The 24,827-nt window shown below is 35.6% G+C and overlaps 1 protein-coding gene across 15 annotated transcripts in view; it reads right to left on the bottom strand.

The window, feature by feature from the left end:
• The window catches only part of CLIP-190 (Cytoplasmic linker protein 190), a 107,714-nt gene that overhangs the window by 1,095 nt on the left and 81,792 nt on the right, over positions 1 to 24,827 (bottom strand). For 14 of the 15 annotated variants that reach the window (XM_067768978.1, XM_067768980.1, XM_067768979.1 and 11 more), the window contains 4 exons: positions 13,207 to 13,311; positions 6,977 to 7,043; positions 2,100 to 5,941; positions 1,902 to 2,032 (listed from right to left, as the gene is read on the bottom strand). In XM_067768978.1, coding sequence (XP_067625079.1) covers positions 1,902 to 2,032; positions 2,100 to 5,941; positions 6,977 to 7,043; positions 13,207 to 13,311 — 4,145 coding nt within the window. Of the gene's footprint in view, positions 1 to 1,901; positions 2,033 to 2,099; positions 5,942 to 6,976; positions 7,044 to 13,206; positions 13,312 to 13,392; positions 14,401 to 24,827 lie in introns of those variants that run through there. The other variant, XM_067768991.1, reaches the window with a different exon arrangement.

Below are 24,827 nucleotides of genomic sequence, written 5' to 3'. Positions count from 1 at the left end.
CGGGTGCTGTTCTATGCATCTTGCCTGGGGCCATCGGAAAAGCCCTGATTGCTTCGGAAATATTTTACAGACTTGTGCAACAGAACCCTCCCTTTTCGCCTCGCCAAACCTGGTATTATCACCGACTAAAACCTCCGCGACCTTATTTACAACATGGACGTCCCAAATGTCGACCATTTTGAACATCCACGTCGATGGCACTACGCTACCGACTGTCCTACACCCCAAAATCTTGAATGTGACGTTTGATCAGGATCTACATTATGGCGAGCATGCAGCCGCAATTGTACCGAAAATCCAGAGCCGTAAAAAATCCTCAAATCCCTTGCTGGCAGTACTTGGTGGAAAATATAAGGAAACGCTCATTATTACTTACAAAGCAATTGGCCAGCCGATTGCTTGCTACGTGGCCCCTATATGGTCGCCAAGCTTAAAAACTACTCACTGGAAGAAGCTACAGACCTGTAAAATACTGCTCTCAGAATCGCCACGAGCTGTCTTCTTATGACCCCAGAACACCACCTACATAATGAGGCGAGAATACTCCCCATCAATGAGAGAAATGAGATGCTAACCAAACAGTTCCTGTTGAATACGCAGAAACCTGGACATCCCAACCGACATCTGATTGATGAGCCAACACCGCCCGGGGCTTAAGGAGTCATCTCCGTTAGCATTATGAGGAAATACGGCACCTGAAAACTCAGCCGTATGAAGCCAAAAAACACAAGCAGGTCTTCAGCAAACTCCACAAACAGGCGTCGGACCTTTATGCCCGGTAAATCCAGTACTCAAAGTACAGTACCCAAAACTAGCGGAAGATGAACGCATACTCCCCAGGGAAACGCGAGTCACTCTAGCTCAACTTCGATCTGGATACTGTAACAGGTTAAACTCTTATCTATCCAGAATCAACCCCGACATACAAAATGTATGCCCCGCTTGCAATGTGTCCCCACATGATACCAACCATCGTTTTAATTGTAATATGGAACCAACGCCTCCAACACCCCTCTCATTATGGTCCACCCCTGTTGAAACTGCAAGTTTCCTTGGACTCCCGTTAGAGGATATTGATGACAATTTGTGATCGGTCGCACCTATTGGATGGGGCGAAGCATTGCTACAACAACAATAACAACAACAGAACCCTCCCAGCGGAATGGGGAGGTGCCACAATCGGAAGGAGGGCGTGTAGAGAGACACGCCATTGGAGTGTTCTGTAACCTCAACTCTGTGTTGAGGTTGTTGTACTAACGATAAAGACACTTCCCGAAGGTTGTTGGGAGTGTTATCGATGTTGATGTTATTTTGTTGGATATAGACCGGGTACATTCCGCTAAAAAGCACCATTAAGGTAAGGACCATAGTAAAAATAAAAAAAATGTAAGGCGGTGATAACATCCGAAGAGATCTAAGGCCGAGCTTCTCTTCCAATTTGCGTCGTGCTCCTCTTGCTTTTCCCTACAAATTGGCCGGACGGGACCTCCATGTTTTATGCCGACTCCGAACGGCATCTGCAAGGCAGATGAGTTTTCACTGAGAGCTTTTCATGGCAGAAATACACCCGGAGCGCTTGCCAGAAAAATTTTCTTCTAATTGAAAAACCTTATTTCTAAAATTTTGATGTTGCTTTGCCCGGGGTGTGAACCCAGGGCATACGGTGTGGTAGGTGGAGCACGATACTATCACACCACGGTGGCCGCCCAAGGACCATAGTGGGAAAGATTTAATATGACCACATTAAACCTTCTAGGCCTTCCCAGTGAAACTATTGCTAATCCAAACTAGACCAGACTCCAAATCCTACATGCCTCCGAGGTGATGATTGGTTAATCCCCTCTTAACCCAAATCAAGCAATTTCTTCTTATCTATGATCGCATCATAATGGATTACTTACTGCGTGTAATCGGTCGGCAGAGTTTCGAGCGCTTCAATTTTGGCCTTTAATGTGTCATTCTTCTTCTGCATATCGGCAATTATGGAATTGAGGAAATTGATTTGTGCTATATTATCTTCGGATTCGTCGCCCTAAAAAGAAAAATTTCAAAATTTGTAACAATCGCATGAAGACTATGGAAACTCATCGGCGACTCACCTCCTTTGGCTCATTTGTACCACCGGCATTGGAGTTGTGCTTCAGTTTATTGACAACTTGAAGATGGTTGATTTGACTTTGTAGTGCAACGATTTCGCGAGTTTTTTCTAAACCTAAAACTTCTAATTTACGTTGTAGACTGGCGTTCTCCCCCTGCAATTTATTTAGGGCTTCCACATTTTCTAAGTTCTCTTGATCGAAAAGTTTGATGCGTTCCCTCAAATGTTGTAGCTCTTCAGCCTTCGCAGTGGTCGTTTCGTCCATTTCATCGATCACATTTTTATATTCGGCAAGTTGACTTTGTAGTTCTGCTTGTTGTTGTAATGCGTTTTCTTTTTCTTCAACCAATTTTTTTAGTTCAGCGTTTGCAGTATTCAATTCATTTAGTTTTGTTGTATTATCCATCAACGTGGACTGTACCGTTGCTAAGGCCGTTTGGGATGCTTCGAATTTTGCGCTCACTGTTTCCAAGGCAATTTCTTTTTCATTTAAATTCATCAATTGTTGTTGTAATTGAGCTTGTGCTTGGGCTAATTGTTGTTTCATATCGACGAGTTTCTCACCTAGTTTTTGGATATTTTGATCGGCTTCCATTTCGAAAAGTTCGAAAATATTTGCGGTATCACATTTTTCCTGTTCCAGTGCATGCAAGGCCTCCGACATTTCTGCATTGGTCGTGGAAATCTGCGCATTCACTGCTTGGACGGTTTCGATCATATTTCTCAGTTCTTCTATTTTGACTTTGTCTTCATTTGCTAATTTGGTTCTATATTCGACTTCATTTTGTGCGAGGTCTAATGCATTCTGCAAAGTTTTTATTTGTTCTTGTAGTTTTGCCCTTTGTCCTTGTAGTGTATTCGAATGTGCCAATTTCAGTTGTTCCGTCTCGCCACGGTTTATCAACAACTCATCTTCCTTTGTGCGCAGTGCTGAAAGCAGACTGTCGATTCTCTTTTGCAGATCTTCCTTTTCGGCTTTCATATTGTTGAGAGAGCTGGAGCCTGACGACTGTGTCTCTTGTAATGTTTCACGCAGCTTTTCGCTTTCGTTGTTAAGGTTTGTTATTTGCTTGCTTAGTTCCTCCTCTTTGGATTTGAAGTCTAGTTGGGATTTCAGTAATTCATCTTGTAAAAGTTGTATTTGTTGTTGTAAACTAGAAATCGCATCATCTAATTTACCCTTCGTTTGCTCTGCCCCTCTAAGCTGTGCCTCGAAGTCTTCGACCAACTTTTTACGTTCGGCTGCTTCCCTTTCTTTAAGGTCGTTAAGCTGACTCGAGGATTGGGCGTATATTTCAAGCCTCAGGCTTTCAAATTCTTTAGACTGCACAATTTTAGCTTCGTTTGTCACCTGTAACTCACCGCGCAGATGTTCTGCATCCAGAAGACTAGCTTCAAGCCGCTGTTGTACATCCTGCAACTGATTGGCTAGTTGAAGGCGTTCGGCGTCTGCTTTATCCGTAAAGTCCTGCAGTAACTTCTGTTTCTGTGTGAGGTCCTCGTTGAGCTGCGTCACCACTGCACTCGAAGCTGTTGATGAGCTCCGCAACTTAATCAAATCTTTCTGCAGATTCGCATTCTCGTTTTCTAAACCGACACATTTTGCAGCGAGCGCTTCAAGCTTGCGTGCCAAGTCGCTCAGTTCTAATTCCTGTTTTCCGGATTTTTCTTGCTCCTGCTTGAGTATTTCAACGCGCTTAAAGCTCTCCTCAGTAGCGCTTTTCAATTCTTGGGTGAGCGTTTCTACTTGGTTGCACAAAGCATCGATACGCTGTTGACTAGCTTGCAGCTGGTTTTCGAGGGTACTACGTTCTATATTTGTTTTATCTAAAAGTTCATCGTAGGCTTTTTGTTTCACAGCGACTTGTTGCGTTATCTTCGAAAGCTCAGCGTTCGAGTCGGTTGATGTGGTACGGAGCGTTATTAAATCCCCTTCCAGCGTTTTATTTTGAGCGACTAACGATTCGTACTTGGCCTGTAAGTTCTCATATTGGCGTTCCTTATCGCTAAGTGCCAATTCAAGTTTGATTGCCTTCTGATCGAGCCCAGCCAATTCAACATTCTTTTTCGTCACTTCATTGCGTGCACGTTCAGTATTTGCCTTTTGCTCCTCTAAATCTCTTGATGCAACATCCAATTTCTGTGAGAGCTCTTCCAGCTGACCTTCCAATTTCAAACGTTCGTCGTTGTTGGTCGTTTGTATTTCAAGCAAATTCTTTTGACGTAGTGCTAGGTCTTCGTTAAGTCTACGAACTTCGGTCTGCAGCGTAGTAATTGTTGAGCGTGTCGATCGTAAGTCATGTTCTAGAACTTCATTCTGCGAATTCAGATTATCGCATTTTGTATTTAGACTTTCTAACTTGCGGCTTAGATCTCCAATTTCGAGTTGTTGCTGTGCGCAATGTTCGGCTTGTGTCTTATTAGTGGCCTCCAGTACGGCACATTTGGCAAAAGCTGTTTCGAGTTCTAGCTTTAATTTATTTGTCAGATTGCTGGTTACTTCCAGCGCGTTCGAAGTTGACAATAAGGCCTCAGTTTTTTCGGCCAAAATCCGTTCTTGCTGTGCAAAACCCTCTGTTTGCATTTTCAGTTTATTTTTCTTTATTTCAACATCATCATGCAGTGTTTTTGCTTGCGATTCTAGTTGACTAATTCTAGCGCTTAGTTGTTGCACACTCGCTGACGAGTCGCACTCCAAAGATTTAACTCTTCGCCGCAGCTGGATGACTTCGGCATTGAGAGCCTCAGCCTCTTTCGCTTTCTCTTTCAAACTTATCTGCGTTTTTTGTTGTTCATGCTTTAAACTTTCTTCCAAATTTGTATTGACCTTATTTATTTCAGTAAGGGTTTCGTTGTACGTCCGTTCTTGCTCTTGTAGCAAATTGCGAAGCTCGGCTTCTTTGGCAAGGGCCACACTGTGAGATTCTTGTGCCTTTTTCAATTCAACCCTGAGATTTTCCTTTTCGACTGTATTTTCGGTGATTTGCTTTTTCAATTCCTCCATAATCATACCCATTTGCGACATCGCTTTTACTTTATCCTCCTCTGCGCTTGTGGCGGCTTTAATCTTATTCTCTAAGTTTTTTTGCAACTCAGTTAGTTTCTTCACTTCTTCGATTGAAGTTTTAAGCTGATCTTCGGCTAGTTTTTTTGTACTCTTCAGATCAGTTATTTCATCTTTTAACTTCTCTATTTCCAGCAACTTCTGCTCCAGCTGCGTTTTACCTTGCACCGTGCCCGTCTGTTGGGCCTTCAGCAATTCTTCAAGTGTCGCATTCTCTGCTTTTTGCATGCTGAGCTCGGCCGTAAGCTTTGCCAACTGTCCGTTAATATCTTGCACTTGAACATCTCGGGTTTTACATTCCGATCGCAAAATATCGCATTCATCCTCGATATTAGAACGTTCCCCCTCTAAAGTCGCTACGATATTTTTTTGGTCCGTAAGTTCAGCCCGTAACGCGTTTAAAAGTGTATCCTTCTCTTCAAGTTTTAGAAGGAAGTCCACTTCTAATTGCTTTCGTTCCTTTTCGGTCTCTTCTTTGATCAAATCTATTTCATGCTGCAAATTTTGGATTCCACACGCTGACAACGTGAATTTTTCCAGATTTTCATCCTTCTCGACCAACTCTTTTTGAAGTGACTCGTTTTCAGTTCGTAGATATTCGATATTTTCTTGTAATCGTTTTTGTTCCTCTTCAACGGAAGCAAGGCGCGTTTCATATTCGGTTCTCTGTTTTTGTAATTGTAAAGTAAGTTCTGTAATTTTGGCAGTAGCCGTCTCTGTTGCCGTAGTTACAGCAGCTTTGATATCGTCTGTGGATGGTGCGGAGGCAGATGTGTTTTCTATAAAATAAGTATTTAGTTTTATTTAGGGATGTGAGTTGATAAGGTCAAAGGTATACACAGAACGTGTATACCTTTACAACACTGCATATAGATACATCAGTTCCGGTATGGTCTAGTTAAAGAAACTAAAAATATGTGGACATATTCCTAGTAAAGGTATTTACTCGGAAGGAAGCTTTTCAGATATTGGATATAGAATAAGCAAGAGCTCCGCGTGGTTGCAGACTATAACAGGTTCCACTAACATACTATGAGGATCCAATATTTGATGCTCGAAAACAATTTTACGATCTCTATATGCCATTCGTATTATGGGACTGAATGAAGACGCTCCAGCCTATCCTAGGCAGAGGAATGGGGAGATCTGCACTCAGTTGGGAGGTTCTGGTGGAGGAAGCCTCAATCTGAGTTTTGTACAAAAATAATTATTTTGAATGGTTTTTGAAAAATGTAATTTGTAACTGTCATTGTCATATTGAGCAATTCAGTTTCAAGATTTTCTTTTGGGGTATTTACATGGACTGGTCAGCAGGTTATTTGGTTATGTGATCACATTTTTTAGTTAGTTTACAAAAACATAATACACTACGGCCGGGGTTTTCAGTGCGAGTTTAAGCTACAGTTAAAGTTGAATATAGTTTAACCCTGCCACTACGGCGGCTTAATCTGAGATGAGCAGGAAAATTTTATGTTATCATCGAACAAAGTGGCAAGGTTAAACTCTAGTAAAACTTTAACTGCAGTTTAAACTCGCACTGAAAAACCAGGCATAAATTATAATAATTATTAATCAGATATCCGTACGTTTTATTGATTTTATTGTAAACTGAATCAACTTAAAATGTTGGCTTTTTAGATTTTATAACACACCAACATAACTAACTGCCAAGATTATGTTGACATTTAAAGAATACTTAAAAAGACCAAAATAGAGGATGCATATGCCTTTGAATCAATTCCGCAGCGGTGATTGTTACATATTTACGAAATGTAAACGGTACATTTTCTGTATTTTGTATTACTAAAACTTACCTATCGTTAATTGGGATATCTTCTTCTCTAGATCTTGAATCTTTTCCTTATAAACATGATTGTTTGCCTAAAAATGGAATTTTTTTTTGAATTGTGGCATGAATCTTTAAAGCCAATCATGTATATCGATCTTTGGCCATTTTGCGTCGAAGTGAGATTTGTTATTGATATTTTTGAAAAGTGAAAACGAAATTATACGTCCGACGTGTGGGCTTTATTTATGGCTAAATATTAATTAAAACTTAATCATTAAATGTTGCTTACGTTTTACGGAATTTAGTACCACAGATAAACGACACTTCAAGCTTTGAAGATAAAAATTCCCTCTACGAGTGATTATGGCTTATAGAGGTAATAAAATCAGACCAATGATCGAGATACGTGATTGAAACATTTTCAAAATATACATACATTTGGTATACCCAAAGTTCAAAGGCATAAATTCTTTACTTTGTTAATGTTGAAGTTTTCAAAATGGGACAATTTTCATGACAAAACACAATAAGTACACTCAAATCTTGTTTCGAGTTCTGATATTATCATATTATCTCTCTCTCGATATGTTGAAGATAATGGGGCCGAATACCAGCTCCCAGCCATAACAATAATTTTAATTCATTATTGTTGTTTCCTACGTTTTTCTTAATTGAAAACATTTTTTCATTAAAATAGAAGAAAGACAATTTTGTAGATCACTGTCATAGCAGGTTATATCGATCTATTTTGAGGGCTGCTCAACTCCAAAGCTCTTCAGTAACCTTTCGGTGCAGCCGTGGGCGGATCCAGAGAGGCATTTTGGGAGAGGAAGGGGGGTATAGCTTGTCGAAAAAATAAATCCGAATTTTTCGGTAGCCACTATCGACTGGATTGCTCATCTATTCATCGGTCTATCCGTCAGCCATTTTTTTTTGCAATAGCATTCATTTAAAGAAAGAAATTGAAATTCAACACACTACTTCTTCTGGGCGCGACTATTACTCCTGTAAAAAATAGATATTATTTCAAAATGAAATATAATTCTGTGATACATAATTTAACATTCAACGGGATACTTCCGTCTTTTATAAAGCTACAAGCTAAAATTGTATCTGATCAACTTCGTAAGGTTGACTTAAAAACTGTATTTAACTGTCTTGGAAAAAAAGCGCTTGACAACGCCTACTAATGCCGCTCGAATCTTTTGAAAATCTTTGCATCGCCTTCAAAAACTATTTAAGATGTTGATATATTATTTATAACCATCTTTCCTTTTCAAAACAGAATTGTCCTAGACAAGAATCTACTTTTTGTATAAAAATTACAAATGCACATATAGAACACACATACGAGATCTGAAGCATCTACCGCTTTTTCCTATGTATTTGGCGGAGAGGTATTTAACGTGATGCGGAAAATACATATTTTCACTACTTAAAAATTTTAGTGAAATATTTTTCAGCTCTACATACTACTAATATTACTGGGTGATGCTGCTATTTTATCACTCACCACTCAATTGTTAGTGCAAGCTGCTGCGTTAATGAACTACCCCCAACTCTGGTAATAATACCTGTACATTCATTGTGATGAGAATACCACCTATTGAAGCGGGCAGACGTTTTTGACAGAAAACGCCCTTTTCCCTGTAATGTTTACTTGCTTTTCTGATTAATTGCCTTTAAATTTAGATTATGTATGACGGCGTGATACTTTGCGTCGCAGTCACTTACATTCACATTCACCATTACATATATAATATCAAAAATTTCACAAAGGCATTCTGGTCTAATAACACTCTTACATATATCATACGAATTTTGGTCTACACGAGAAAAAATTAGTCGATGCGTTATGCATACTTTGCCTTTAATTTCTCAAAGAGTGATCGTTAATTCACTCAGGGCTACGCGAGCAATCGACCCATCCCTCCAGGGTCGTGTTAGGAACAGGAAGTTTTGATGATCACTTCACACTAAGAGCATTACGCAGAACAGTTTGTAACTTGAAGAGTGGTTGCCAAAGTGAGTTAAGCATGTAAATTATGATGACTGCATTCTTTTTATAATTTTGAACTCATAAAAAGCAGATTAAACAGTGTTAAAAAAAACCAAAAGTGAAAATAACTGGGAAGTGACACCGTTTTTCTAGTAGATCTTGAAGATATAAGAATGACTGCATACACAATTTTCCCCGGACACCTCAAAAATCGTGAGTTACGGGTAAAAAACCGGGTTTTCGTATCTTTGGACCCTTACGTACCAATAATTTTGTTGGTTATAAACCGATTCTCAGTTTTTTACCCGTAAATCACGACTTTGGAGGTGTCCGGGAAAATCTTGTATGAAGTAATTTTTTGATATTCAAGATCTACTAGAAAAACGGTGTCACTTCCCAGGTACTTTTTTGATGCCATACAGTGTTATTATAGACAGATATACCGCACCATTTAACTTACAGAGCTTCCAAAATGGTCAACAATTCATAAATCGGAACCCTTAACCCATAGAGCTTAAAAATTGGTAGAGCACAATACGCGCGACTATTTCAAAGCCAGGAGTTGCATTTTCCTTTTCCGACTCATGCTCACTAAGACGCCCTTATATCTTTATAATAAGCTTTCTTTCACAAGATCCGCTCGTTCTAACGACCTTATAGTACCGACATTTAAACCTGTTGCGTGACTAGACTATTCTTCGTACACGCTATACGTACCTGGAATTCTATTCCCAATGCTATAAGAAATAGTATAAGCAGGAGCAACTATAAGAATGTCTATGAAAAGGTGGCTTTAGACTAAAAAAAAACAGCTGTTTCTCGCAATTTCTTTTTTTGAGTCATAAGCCACCTTTTCATAGACCGGGTCACATATATCTGTTTATACCAGTATCATGTAACTGTTTATTTTCTTTTTGTACTACTACTTATAACTATCTTTCCTTTAATGTTGTACTATAAAAGACCTCAAATCTTATTGTACTAATAATTTTGATCAATAAATAAAATGAAATGGAGCCTCCGGGAAGCATTCGGAATCATAACTGTTTATTTTCGTTTTGTACTACTACTTATAACTATCTTTCCTTTAATGTTGTACTATAAAAGACCTCGGAATCATAATCTGCATGAGTTTTCTGTGTTTGATACTTAAGAAAGAATGACGTCCTCATTTTCTACATGCTCAACTATTTCTAGCTTCCTTTTCATTAACACCTATCCAAGGATTGAAAGCCTCTTTTTTTCTTTTTTTAAAACAAAACGAAAAAGCAGTTGGTTACTTGTTTGTATTTTAGTTTTTTCGGATCCTTTTTCCAAAAACTGCTACTTTGTTTAAAGAAACTACATTTTATCATGTTCTTATGTTACTATAGACACTTCAGACCACTTATCTAAGTTACCATACGCCGTTGACAATGTTCCACATAGCTTCGTTAGGGGTTCCTATATTATTTATGAGTTATCAGATATCAAATGTGTCCGCTCTGATAGATGCTAAGTCAGCATAAACGGCAGCCGCGTTAACTTTTTACCTTGGCAACCGAAACGTCTATTAACGCAATAATCTCTTGCATAGAACAGCTTGTACCGTTGATTGGATGAGATAAATAGGTGGCAAAAGTTGCGCATGGTCAACTGAGCAGAAAAGGCTTGGAACATACATATATCGGGAGTGAAAAGTGTCGAAGATTGTGTTCAGGCTTTACGATATTAAAAAAAATATACTACGAGCTGACTATAGACTCGTGATGAGCGTACAATAACGCCTCGTCAGTATAAGCAGATAGAGGAATTGCGGGTCGCATAAAGAAACGAATGATCACGTTCTGTGCTCGTGCCCTGCTGCCCCAATGCTTTCAGATCTAAAAGAGTAAGTACGATAGGTCCGAGAAAGGCACCACTATTTGCCAAGAGGACGGAGTTATTTTATAACATACATAGATCCTACTTTTTTATAGGTGTTTTTAGTTTAGTCGTCGAGCAAACTTATAGACAGACGCATTCAGTTTATGTGAGGTACTCAAGGCAGTAGCCACTTGGAGTCGGTGTAAAACTATACGTCCGCCCAGTTTGAAGAAAAATATAATAAGAAACATCACACTTGGGAGATCGGCTTTAAATCAGTGAGGCTAAAACTTTATTTTAAATGCTTACGTACAGTTGTGAACATAAAAATAGTATATATAATTGGGAAAAAAATTCAAAATTAGAGAAGTTTTTAAAAAGTTCCAATTTCTGTTATTAGCCTTATCCTAACTTTCTTGTTTTAATCGAGTTCAAGGTCGATATTTCAATTTAAACATGAAGCCATTCTCAGAACTAAAAAAACACAAACAAAAGTAAGAATGACGAACATTTGGTAAACAGAGCAGGTGGATAAATTAAGAATATTCCTGGAATTTCCGGAAGATTTAAATATTTAGCAGTATTGTGAGTAAGAAGTTTTGTAACTTTTTATCTAGAGTTTTCTGACACAAGATAAATGTCTCTCAAAAATTCGCACTGACTTTCGACATTTTTTTCAGAAGGGTGTTTCCGATTTTCTGCAATATAAGAAATAATGGAAAAAAGTTTGAAACACCCTTCGGAAAAAAAATTGTTGTAAATCAGTACGAATCTTGAGATAAAAAAAACAGAATTTAAATGACGAAATTTGATAAAAATTGCCACTGACATTTTAGTGCTCGCTGCTGTATTTTTCGGTATAAAAATAAAGAAAAACACTCTTTGTATTAAAGAAAAGAAAAAACACGTTTCTAAAAATATAGTCAACATAAAATAGCGAAAATAAATAAAAGTAGCAAATAATTTATAAAATAAAAAAATATTTGGCGCTATTTACCTCCGAAGAGATCTAGGCCGAGCTTGTCTTGCGTCGTGCGCCTTCTTATTCCTACAAATTGACAGATAAATTCTCCACTGAGAAGCTTTAATAGTACACTCGGAGTCTTTGTCAAACCACTGCCGAGGGCCGACCCCTCGGATGAGCGTTTAACCTTTGTTTTCTTTTGAGGAACCCTAGGCTATGTTGTGGATAACTTGGTAAACATAAAAATCCCACAAGAACTTTCTATATTGAGAAGCATGATGCCTACTTCGTTTTTTTGTGATTTTGGTATTGACATTGCCGGGCGCCATGGTGTGGTGGTAGCGTGCTCCGCCTACCACACCGAGGGTTCTGGGTTCACCTCCCGGGCAAAGTAACATCAAAAATATAGAAACAACGTTTTTTTAACTAGTTTTCTAATTGAGGTCGCCCCTCGAAAGTGATTTTGCAAGCACTCGGAGTGTGTTTCTGCCATGAAAAGCTTCTCAGTGAAAACTCAACTGCCTTGCAGATGCTTTTCGGAGGCAGCATAACACAGGTGAGTTCCGTCCCGCAAATTTGTAGGGAAAATTAAAAGGATCAGGCTGCAAATTGGAAGAGAAGCTCGGCTTAAATCTTCTCGGAGGTAAACCGCGCAGTGTTTTATTTATTTATTGGTATTAAAATTTTGAGAAACTAAATTTTTGGATATTTCCGGCTGCTCGATACATTTTCCGCGATAACATTGTTCCTACTGCTTGGTGATTGTACTTTTCTTATACATACCTGTTCCTTATATGTATGCATTTCCATCCAATTAATTTATAGATTTTTTGTCAGATGCCATTACTTTAGATCAGTATTTTTCTCAAGGTTTTTCAATAAGAATTGTTATTTTTTTAACTGAGACAATGGCGGCTAGTCGGTTCGGGTATTAGTCTTGATAGTTAGAAATGATAGTTTTAGCAGAAATGCTGGTTGATTTGGGAAATAATATGCACGGGCTTACTTCATAACGCCGACAATTTTCAGTAACTCCGACAAAACCCAATCCAGACAGGTCAAAATACAAAAATAACAACGTCCATACAAACCTTTCTTTAATAATAGAAGGATGCAAATTAAGAATTTTTGTATTTGTTAATATTTGGTGGGAATTTAAGTCCGGATATTGTTTTGACGGGATTTGGATAAAATTGTCCAGGAATCAAATTGTCGTTTTGGTGCGTATTCGAAAAACTTTAATAAAATTATAAATGTTTTTTCTACTAATTAATATTGGCTGAATACTCTCTAAGGACGAACATAATCAGCTCTTCTTGCAGGGTGCCAATTTTTTCTCATTAATCCTAGGACAGATAATTCCAATATAACTCCTAGACTTAACAATTCCTAAAAATGCCTTTGAACTTTTGGTATTTAAAAGTTCAAAATAATAAAGTTTTCTTACATCATTACCACAGTAAGTGGCCTCATCAAGGGAAAATTGTAAATCCTCTGATTTTTTTCGTTCATCGTCCAGCGATCTCTCCAATTGAGTTATTCGAGATTTCAGCTAGAAAATTTCCAAATACAAAAAAAAAAAAAAAACTAAAGCAAAGTATTGATTGATAATTGCAGCAATGAAACCAAACAATAAAATTATTTAAAAATTTATTATAAACTTTTAATTGGTATGTGTATGTATATAATGCGTAGGAATAAACAAAGATTAACTTAAATATATTCGTGGAAACTTATAAGCCTTTATTTATATAACTTTTTCTTTTTGTTTTGGTAAATAAAAAAATTAAATTAAATAATCGTTTTCATTAAACAAGTTTGCCGCGATTGTCGCTTTTTTGCTTGTTTTTTAATTTTTGTATTTATTTTTGTTTTTTTTTTTGTTGGATTTTTAACCTATTTGAAAATTTAACAGAATATTTATAACGTTAGTGGTTTTCTCTTTTCGCAGCACCTAAGTAGAAATCTTGTTAAGTAGCTTAATTTGTATTGATTTTATAAGGTTAAAGCTTTAGCATGCGATACATACAGTCGCGCACAAAACAATAGCAACTGGAACTACGGGCGAGTTTTATACCCAAATGTATTGCATATTAAATTTAGATTTATTTCATTTTCGAGTTCAGCAAAAAACCAACAACTTTTGAGTTCAAATTTTACTATTTTTACCAGGGCTCCGTAAACACATCGAATAATACAAATTTTTTTATGCGAAAGTTAGTTTAAAGCAAATATTATAGTTAAAAGTTGCATTAAAATGTAATCGATATTTGTAAATAAAATTAATATGACAAACGCGAATGGGAAAACTCTTCCTTATGTTAAGTTGCAAATATTTCTACGTCACAATATATACACAACGTGTGTGTATGCATACATTCCAACATGTTTGTATATGTGCAACTCCTTTAGTGTTTGAGCACCTAAATACAACAACATAAAGTGTATATTTATTAAATTTTGCGTCATCATTGCCCGCCTGAAGATCTTATTTGATGCGAAGTGGTGTAAGGATGCTGTGCAGGATGCAGTGCCGTTCGTGATTTCCATACCAACCGCGAAATTCCCGACGTAAATCAGCCACACGAAAACTGCGCCGTGTGACTAGATGAGACCAACGTTCCGAATTTCTGAGTTTACCCTGAATATTGAATATTGTGACAATTGTTTGATTGAGCAGTGTTAATGTTAAAGATATGAATAAATTTTAAATATTAAATATTAAGAAAGTGCGGATGTATGAAGTAGTTATAGATATATACGGTAACTATTTATTCTGATATGAATTGGCAAGGCTGGTATCTCTTATGATTTATTCAGGTATTTCAAAACTAACCACTGGGAGATTCAGAGGAATTCAGTAGAATCCACCTTATAAAATTTTACCCTACCAGCCTAATATCTTTACATATCGCAAAGCCAAGGAATGGGCAGATTCACAGAGTTTATGTGAGACGTGGAAATTTCGACGTGCACTCAACAGCAAACAATACTTACCTAAAATGTTGAAAACATTTTCTAAACACATTTTCTTTCAATTGAGGAAAATATCAATAGGGCTATTCTCTCTGTCTAGAATCTATAGAAAACACAGAATATTTTTCATTTTACTGTCAAAAGTTTTCCGCACGTAACAACAACATATATTTGTGAAAATTTTCGAACGGTTTCTACATTTTCTATAATCAACCCTAAGTATATTTCAATAGTAAATTTATAATTTGGACAAATTTGCTAAAAACTGAAATTAAAAAAAATAAGAATTTTTGTGCGCGACAGATTTTAAATTAAAATTTTCATTGCAGAAAATATGCATTTTACATTTCACCTCGCAGCTAATAACATTTTAAAATCGAAAGGAACGATCTAGTGTAAATTTTGCTTTCTCTGTGTGTATTAAATTTAGCCTAGAAAAGGTCGAAAATATTCTACCTTTTGTTACGGATGCTAGACTCAGAGAATTGCCCTTATTTAATGAGTAAAAATTTCTTATTTTTTATAGAACTTTTCATTAATTTGAGGAATAATTTGTCTTATTTTTTTTTTTAATCAAGCATCCTTGATTGAACATTTCTGACGACATTTACATGTGCGAGTTAGGTCAGTGCATGAGTACTCGAAGGTAAAGATACAGAAATCCACTGCAATTACATTTGTAAAGTTTTTTTTTTTTATACAATTTTCTCAATGTAAAGAAAGTGAAACAACACCTTTTAGTCGTTTAAGTTTTTTGTTTTTATTTTAACAAGACAAATGTTTCAACACTTCTGTTGACAATGGTTAGTTGAAAACTAGCAACTGAAGAAGACACCACGCGAGTGTTGAAACATTTGTCTTGTTAAAATAAAAACAAAAAACTTAAACGACTAAAAGGTGTTGTTTCACTTTCTTTACAGTGTCGAAAGTCGTTTAGCACTCAAAAATAATTTAATTTAATTGAATTAAATAATTAATTTTCTCAATATTTAAGAAAATTCTCCCTATAACCAGGGGGGAAAATAACACATTGAAAAGGAAAGCGTTTCTTTGGTGCGAAATCGATGCAATTTTTTCATCGTTTTCAAGCAGAGACACGAATGAGATCATACTTATGCTCTAGACCTGAACCCACGGCCGTCTTTAAAGATGGCTCCAACTTACGGAGAAAGCGAAGGGCTGCAGACAGTAGTCAGTATTAGCACCCACCAAGAGGTGTAGCAATGTTAATCAACTGATTTAAATGGTTCCGCTCAGGTCCAAGTTTGTGTGGACACCTCGCATGTGAGCCACATTACAGATTTGGTGTTAGGTTACAGTGCTATACCTGGAAACTGCGCTGCAAATGAAACAGCGGCTTGAGCAGAACCAGTTAAATCAGTTGAGTAACATCGTTGCTCCACTTGGTGGAAGCTAACACTGACTCGTTTCTTGATTCACCGAGATGGGCACTTATCTTATTTTATTCGCCTCACTTTAGGTCCACTGATCGTGATTTTAACGAGCAACTGAGTGATCAAAGTACAAGGTAGTACGCCGTTGTAACCTAACCTTACCTATTAGTGATAGCTGTTTTATTTGCAAAACCTGTTCATGACAGGGATATTTCTATTAGGGTGGAGCGAAAATGGAGTCCAGACATCCAATCTAAAATATGCACTACAAACATACATAAGTACATGGATACATAAGTAAAAAATAGTTAAGAAAGAAATTTCCATATTAGATAGCGTAGTCGAACTAGCCAAAGACCACCAGATTAGATATATATACATATATACATATATATAGATATATACATTATATAAAGCAAATATGACCAATACGTATCAAGCATACAAACATACACACGACATATTTGTATTTATGTATATATTTTCATACATATGTATATAGTACATACTAGACTGGGTTGGTCCCCATACAAAAAAAAGTTGCTAATGTCCGCCCCTAAATTTAAAGATTATGTTGAGGGTTTCGGGAAAAAAAAATTTTTTTTGATCCTTCGAAATACAGCCGAAAAGGTTTTTTCGTTGTAACTTGGTTATTTGACGTTCGATTTTTAAAAATGATATCTCATTATTTTGGCCTTGAGAAGCGTCACATTTCCGTTTAATGTCCTTTTAAGCTGTAGTCGTTTTCACATGATTAGGTCAGCTAACAAATTATCCGCCCCCCCCCCCTCAGCTCCTAAAATTCAAAAAATTCAAAATCAAAATTCAAGAAAATGTTGTGTGACTTCTGACTATAGTCAGACTCTGACTTCTGACTTTTCACCTCGTATAACAGCTGTTATACTAAATTTCTCAAAAAAATAATTCAGCCCTTCAAATAAGGGAAAAGAGCGGACCACGCCCACATTTTTACTCTTTCAATTTGCTGAGCGCGTTAACAAAAGAATAAAATTTCGAAATGTAGAATTTCGAACTTCGAACTTCGTAAGCTGAAATCTATTTTTTGAAGGGTAACTTCGAAAAACGGAGATAGTACTTTGTTTACTTATGCCTCAATCTCTACAAAAATGTGGGTTTTGTCCAATACCCAGAAAAACAGTTGATTTTGTCGCATAGTGTTATTATTATAAATACGAAACAACAGGTTTGACTCACTTATTTACTTTGACTTCCCCTATTTATAATATTTGGCATATCTTTATTAACTTTTCAATGCAAACCCTAATAATAATTTTTCCTCCAAAAATATCATGAGTTTTAGGTCTAAGTATAATAAGAATCAGGTAAAATAACAGTTGCAATAAATGTTCAAAGTGCTATAACTTCTTTGTTTATTATTTTAGTAATATTGTTTCAAAGCAACATTTTCTTGAATTTTTAAGTACTTTCGTTTGATAAGGAAAATAGGATACTTTAGGAGGGGGTACAACTTTGTTAGCTGACCTAATCGTGTGAAAACGACTTCTCCGACGAATGTGAAGCTTCTCAAGGCCAAAATATTAACATGTCAATTTTAAAAATCGGACGTCAAATAACCAAGTTACAACGAAAAAACCTTTCCGGCTGTATTTCGAAGGATCAAAAAAAAATAAATTTTTCTTCCCGAAACCCTCTCAACATAATCTTTAAATTTAGGGGCGGACATTAGCAACTTTTTTTTTCGACCAGTCTAGTACATACATACATTATAGGCAAATTTTCTCTCTGATGTAGTTACAGAGAATCTAAATGCCTCAATTCGTGTGAAAAATTCCAGAAGCGATGCATTTTCCCCATACAATTTCCGAAATTATTCATTCGATCGCATTTGCAGGAAATTCACAAAAGCTTTGAACATTTCTTTACTAGAAGAAAACCCCGCAAGAACATAATGGGTTAACCAACGTATCACAATTTTAGTGATGTACCAAAGTTAAAAAAATAGCAGTTTTCACTAGTTTTTTTAAGCCAAAATGACAATTCTACCAGATATTGTGTTCCTTCTTTTATCGTACTATTGTTAAATCGGTTCCGTCACTGCAATTTCTTGCAATGGATTGGTGTTCTTACAGGGTAGGTTAAGCGAAATGTGAATCAGGCCAGGGTTAATGCTTTCAAATTATTTATTTCGAAGTACGCATTTGAAGCCAGTGGAAATGTAATATTATTTTAAATTCAATAAAAAGCTGCCGACTTTCATTATGCAGGTGCCAAAAAAATATTTTATTCATTATAAACCAACAAAACGTGAAGTAACAACATTTAATAAATAAATACATTAATAGCAATATATTAACCAAAATACTAACAAAACAAGACGGTTTTATTTGCTATATACAACAACTTAAGTGATTCATAAAAAAATTGTATTTAAAACAAAATACAAAAATATAAAACATGAAATATTCCTTGGTGCAGTACGAAAAGAATGTCGCATGTTCAATATTCAAATAACTGCACAATACTTCAAAGCATTAGATACGAAACTGTTTTCTAAGTAAAAAAAAATAATAATTCTGAAATCCGATTTAAAAAACACAAAAAATGCGAGATACGCCCTTTTCGTACTGAACTTACGACGATAATTAAATACATACGTACACAGAATATCCATAACGCAAAAAGTGCTGGTACAAATAAAAAATAAAATTTGACAAACAACAACAACAAAACATATTTTAACCTAAATTTAGTTATCTTTTGATTTTCTTTCCCCTTTTTCTCGTTTACTTGCAAAAACTTGTGGCGTTTCTTATTTAACTTCTTTTGGGTCGGTTTTTTTTTTTGTTTTTTAGAAATTTTGTGTGAAAATATTGACTTATGCGGCAGTTACCCACCGACGTGTGCCGTACGTAAGGACGTTTGTCGTACGAAGCACGTTTGACCGAACTCTCAAGCCCGTAGGAATCAATGTGTGCGTCTGTGTACATGTACATAACATATTTGTGTGTGTATTGTTTACAGATAAGCACTGTTGCCATTGACCATTTTGCATGTATGCTTATGGAAACATCAACTTTTTCCAATTTAATTTTTGATATTGTAAAAGGCCGGAATACATATTAAATAAGTATAAATAGATTAAATATTTATAATCAGCACTTTTACATAATTATTTCGAATTATTTCCACAATTTTTCAAACTTTAATTAGGCGTTTTTGCATAAAATTGCAAACGGTCAAAAATTAGCGCACAAAAGTTTACTAGGCAACTCTGTCTAGTGAGAGAGCGATCAGCTGACACGTTCTTACGGAAAAAATCAAAATTGTTTTGATTTCTACGTTCCGGGCTACGTACGTACGGGCGTTGCACGTCGGTGAGTTTTCGTTTACATTGCACACTCATAAGATAGGTCGTGTCAGCTGACACGTTTTTTCTACGTACGTTCGTGGGTAACTGCCGCATTAGTAGATTTTAAAATTGGTGAAGCTCTTAACCAAGCACGATAAAAAATTAAATAAATTTGTTGGAGAATTTAAATGAAGAGAGAGACCATTGAGGTTTGTAAATAATGTGGACAAAGTGTACGTAGTGTAGATATGTTTAGTATACATATGAATAACTATGTACTTGCATAAATATGTATGAAGGTGGCATAAATCATTTGTGTGATTATATGAACGCTAAACGATGAGCAGGATGTGGATTTTGTAAGGTGTGAACGATCATTTTACATATACATACATGTTCATTAGACCGTTTGCCGAGTTTTTTTTTTAGGTTTTTTTAAAGCAGCTTCAAAACAATTGTTGAAGTGTGAAATTAGCTCATCAACACCGTCTTTTTCGATTTTTTATTATGCGAAATTTTACTTTTTTTCGAGTTTTATGTAGAGCTTACGATTTCTTCTCGAACACAAGCGAGATTTTCGAGACCCGAGAAATCGATAAACTTAATTGCTGTATGGACAGTATTTATACACTTAGTTTTTTTTACTTGTGAATTATTTTTTTTTTTATAATATTGCTTTTCAATGACATTTAACTCAAAACTATTTATTATACATATAATTTTGTTCACAATATTTTTTTTTTACGAGACATCGAGAAATACTCGTAATACTCGCGAGCTTCTTGACTTTCAATTCAGTCGCTGCATTGGCAGTATTCTATACATTTCGGTGTTTTTTAGTTGTGGTTTTGTGGAAATTTTCGCTTGTGCTCGAGAAGAAATCGTAAGCTCTATATAAAACAGCCAATGAATCGATTAAATTGAATGTCGAGAAGCTCGCGAGCCGTGCGAGGTAATGCCCCAGAAAAACTTTGTTTACCAAGCAGTATCCACTTCTCAAGAAGACTCCTACGCTTTCTGCTCCCTTTTTTTAAAGATTTTTTAAAAATGTTTACAGGGGATGCCTGGTTTTGTTAAGAAATGTATCGCACACCTAGATTAATAGGGAGCTAACTCAAAAATCATAAATTTCGAAGTTATGAGTACCTCAGAGCTTTCCACAACAATACCTATCGAACTGTATACACGATTTAGTAATATTTCCACTAATCATTGAGAAAATTCTTTTTAAAAATAAAAATTGCATTGGCGGATATGCGAAAGGCGCTTAGTATTTCGCGTTTTCTGAACATTGTGATTTTTTGCGTTGGTCGCTGTTTTGATCTAGGTGTACGATGTCGACCTTATAACTACACAGTCGGGTAAATACCAAGGATAACAGTCAGCGTATTTATACGTTTTTTGAATGGAGTTTCCAGTTCCATTTAAGCACAAGTGTTCTTTATTTCTTGTTGAATGCATTTTCTTTTACCTAAGCGCATTTTCAATTAGTATCTGTTAGTTTTGACAAATTTTCTACTGATACATTGCTGAGTCTGATTTTTGTGTCTTGCAGGGAAGTGATGTCGCTTCATAGAGAACAGGCATATAATGGAATGCCAAAATTTCTTGCTCACTACTATTTCACGCAAAAAAAAGAACACTAAATTTTCCTTCACGTATTCTCTAGATGTCGATACTAAGCTGCAGAGTTTATACTTAAGAGCGCAATACAACATTTAAAAACTCCCCATCATTCTGGTACATGAAAAATAAATGCATTCGGGATCAAAAGTCAAAAAAATTATTTTCTCGTGATTTTCTTCAAATTGGAAAGTTTTATCGGAAAAATTTTAGAACAAAAATTGTTGAAATTAAAATATAAATAAAAAGTTCCCCATAAAAAATAAAAAAAAAAAATAAATGTAAGGCGCGATAACCTCCGAAGAGATCTAAGGCCGAGCTTCTCTTCCAATTTGCGTCGTGCTCCTCTTGATTTTCCCTACAAATTGGCCGGACGGGACCTACATGTTTTTATGCCGACTCCGAACGGCATCTGCAAGGCAGATGAGTTTTCACTGAGAGCTTTTCATGGCAGAAATACACCCGGAACGCTTGCCAAACACTGCCCCATAACTTTGTCCTTAAAGTTTTCAGCTGAAAATGAATGTACGTGACGTATACGTAATGTATACAAAGGGTCTTATAATTTATGTTATAAATATTTTAATTTTCCCAATTTATACAGAAGCTCTACTAATTTTCAGCAAAATACAACTTTAATTTTAGAAAACGTCGATTCGATTTTAGAAAATATGAACTGGACATTTGGATAGTTAAATGTTCTTTCGAAGGCGTTGAAGGAATTTTTGAAGTATCAAATCTATTTTAGAAATCAACAAATGCAGTTTAGAAAGAATCAAAAGTTATTCATAATGTATCAAATGTATAATGAATAATGTAAACAATAATAATTTAAACATACATATATGAAATTGTAGAAAGTATATTTGATTTATCTTATCTTGCTTTCTCAAATCGAATTGATATCACACATTCCAAAAATTAAAATGATGTTTTCTAAAATCAATATCTAAAGTACTGTTGAAAAAGGGCCAGACCAATTTCAGAATATCTCTCCTGTAAATATTGTAATTTCTTTTCGTTTGTCATTTGAAGCCACAACAATAAAATCTGAAGCAGCAATGACAGTTGACTAGATTTTTGTCTTCATTAACAATTAACTTGGCGTACGATTCAATTATATACTAAAAAAATTTTTTTTCATATAGCAAATTGAGAACAATAAACAAATTTCGAAAATATGTCTCATTGTTGAATCTAGAGTTAGAAAACTTGCATGTTTTTGCCGTTTTTCACAACAACTGAAAGATTGATGTCGATGTCAGCGAAGAAGTCGCCGTAAGTCACGTCACAAGTACAATTTGCTGCGATCCATGTCAAAGTAAACTGCTTCAGCGACATCTAGAACCGTAATTCGCACATCCACTGATTCATGTTGTGACAGCTTATTGTTCTGCTATGCTGGGAGTTGTGATTGGATCTCTGATAACGATATCTGACAACCCTGCTAAAAATCGCCCTGACTCACAAATCACGTCCTTCTTCATAATTCGCGTAAATGTTCAACTCCTTTTTTGGTCTTGCGAATAAAATGAAATGCATGGAAGAACTGATTCTGTCTTAAATTTGCAAATGTTACAAATCTTTCTAAATATCACATTTTTTACATAAACCCTTCCTCGCAAATACTCTTAGGTAGGTACATTTTCAAAATAGTGCAATATCATGTGAAAAATGCGCTTAAAGCTCAGAACTCGTATTCCGTTTTACTTCAATATTCGACAATACATAAATATTATTTTTGAACACAAAAAAGTCTTTCTTTACGAAATTACTATCCGTATTCAACTGAACGATTTGGTAAATAATGTATATTCACTTTCCTCAACAACTAACTTAAGCACATCGAAAATTGCACAATCTTCCATTTACAATTTTTTCTTATTCAGTTTGAAAAACGTGACTTGCGCAAAAGTAGCTAAAGATAATAATTGTGCGCAATGGGAAAGGCTACGTATGTATGTATGTATGTATGAAGGCATGGGTGCTCTTGGGACAGTTAGACCGTATACAACATTGCTGTTTATATGTATGTATGCATATAAATATATGTGAACTTATTTACAAGCCATTGGTAATAGCCAACGATGTTAAAAGAAAAGAAAAAAAGAAAAACGTTTCGAAAATAACAAAGTTTTGTTAATTGAAATGTGAAATCTCCAACAGCAACAACAATTCGAATGGTAATGCTGATTTAAGCTTAAAAGATAATTTAATTGGGGTGTTCATATATGTACATACACAGCGAATACCAAAGATCTAAACAGCAAGCAACTCAAAACAAAAAGTTGGACAAAAAACGCGAAAAACTGATTGCCTCTGCTGAAGTCTCTGAAAATATGACTTCTCGGTTAGTAAATTTGGTACTACAAAAGTCGATATAGTTGAGTTAGCTCTTTTTAGATCATACAATAAATATTAAACAATTAAAATTAAAACCAACACCAAAACAAATAGTCCAAGTGGGTAATTTTCAAATACTTATGGCCAATTATATAATAATTTAGGAAGCATGCAAAAACAAACTCAATGCTAACAAGTGGAGGTGGGAAATATTTGTATGTATGTATATATGTATGTATGCATGTACAGCAGCGAAAACGAAAATAGCAGTGGCAAGTTTAAGCAAATTTCATCGATTATATTCTGCAACTGTGTAGTTGAAACTATTCAAACCAGGGACCGAATCGTTACATACGATCCGTGATCGAATGCCGTTTTTTTAAATCACTATAGCTCCGAAATGTTGCATTGAATGAATGAAATATGTGAACTAGGGACAACGCGTACTCACTTAATTCATAATATATTATTATTTTTTTAAATAGTTATATAGCCTTATTTTATCGCTTGTGTGAAACCCGTTTACGATCCGTGATTGTATGTTACGATTCTATAGCTGGGCTGTTCAAAATTTTTTATATTGAAGTGCAAATTCGAATACATACACAAAATTATATCTACACTGAAACTTTTTTAAATTGAAAAAAAGAAAACATTTTTTTTTTAATGTTTAACAAATTTTGATGGACCCCTTAATGAATAAATTGTGAATTAAAATTTTTCTCAGTGCTACAATATTCTTGAAAAATTGTTTGTTGCCAATTTGTTAGTGTAAATTTGAATATCATACCGAAGTACCTTGGCATCATTTGGAAGTGCGTTTTCTTTGCACTTTCATATGAATCGAATTTATATATGAGGGCATATGGGAGTGCTATGAATATTTTTTTATATTCAAAGTGTGGATTTGTATCTGTGCAAAACAAAAGTGCTTTAAGTGTATAGGGGTTGAGCAGCTCTGATACAAACCAATCTCAAAAACGTTTTCGCAAATTCAAGAAGTGTGCATGAAAATTTCTTTTCAATTTGAGCATAACAAAGTACAACTTATGGGTCAGGGTGTATAAGAAGTTCTTCTTCAATTTGTCTTGCAAAAGAATGTCAAATCAAAAGAAAATTTTTATTGATTTTTATCAACTGACATCTTAATGTGCCAAGGCGATGCTTGCAAATTATCAAGAAAAAGCAATCAGCTGTTGGGTTAACACCACCTAGTAATAAATTCATCTTGTCTTGTACTTTGTTCGACTGAAATTGATTGGGTTCCATAATCGAAAAATTCGAAATTTTCATTGAAACTTTTCGAAAATGTTTTTGAGATTGTTTTGTGTGGTTTTAGTCAAACAATCTACGCCACTGCTCTTTTAGTGTTCGCAACTGTAAATATGTATGTTTGTATGC

Source organism: Eurosta solidaginis, chromosome 2 (genome assembly GCF_040869045.1).
Source record: "Eurosta solidaginis isolate ZX-2024a chromosome 2, ASM4086904v1, whole genome shotgun sequence".
NCBI lineage: Eukaryota > Metazoa > Arthropoda > Insecta > Diptera > Tephritidae > Eurosta > Eurosta solidaginis.
This window is presented reverse-complemented; position numbering and strand designations above follow the sequence as displayed.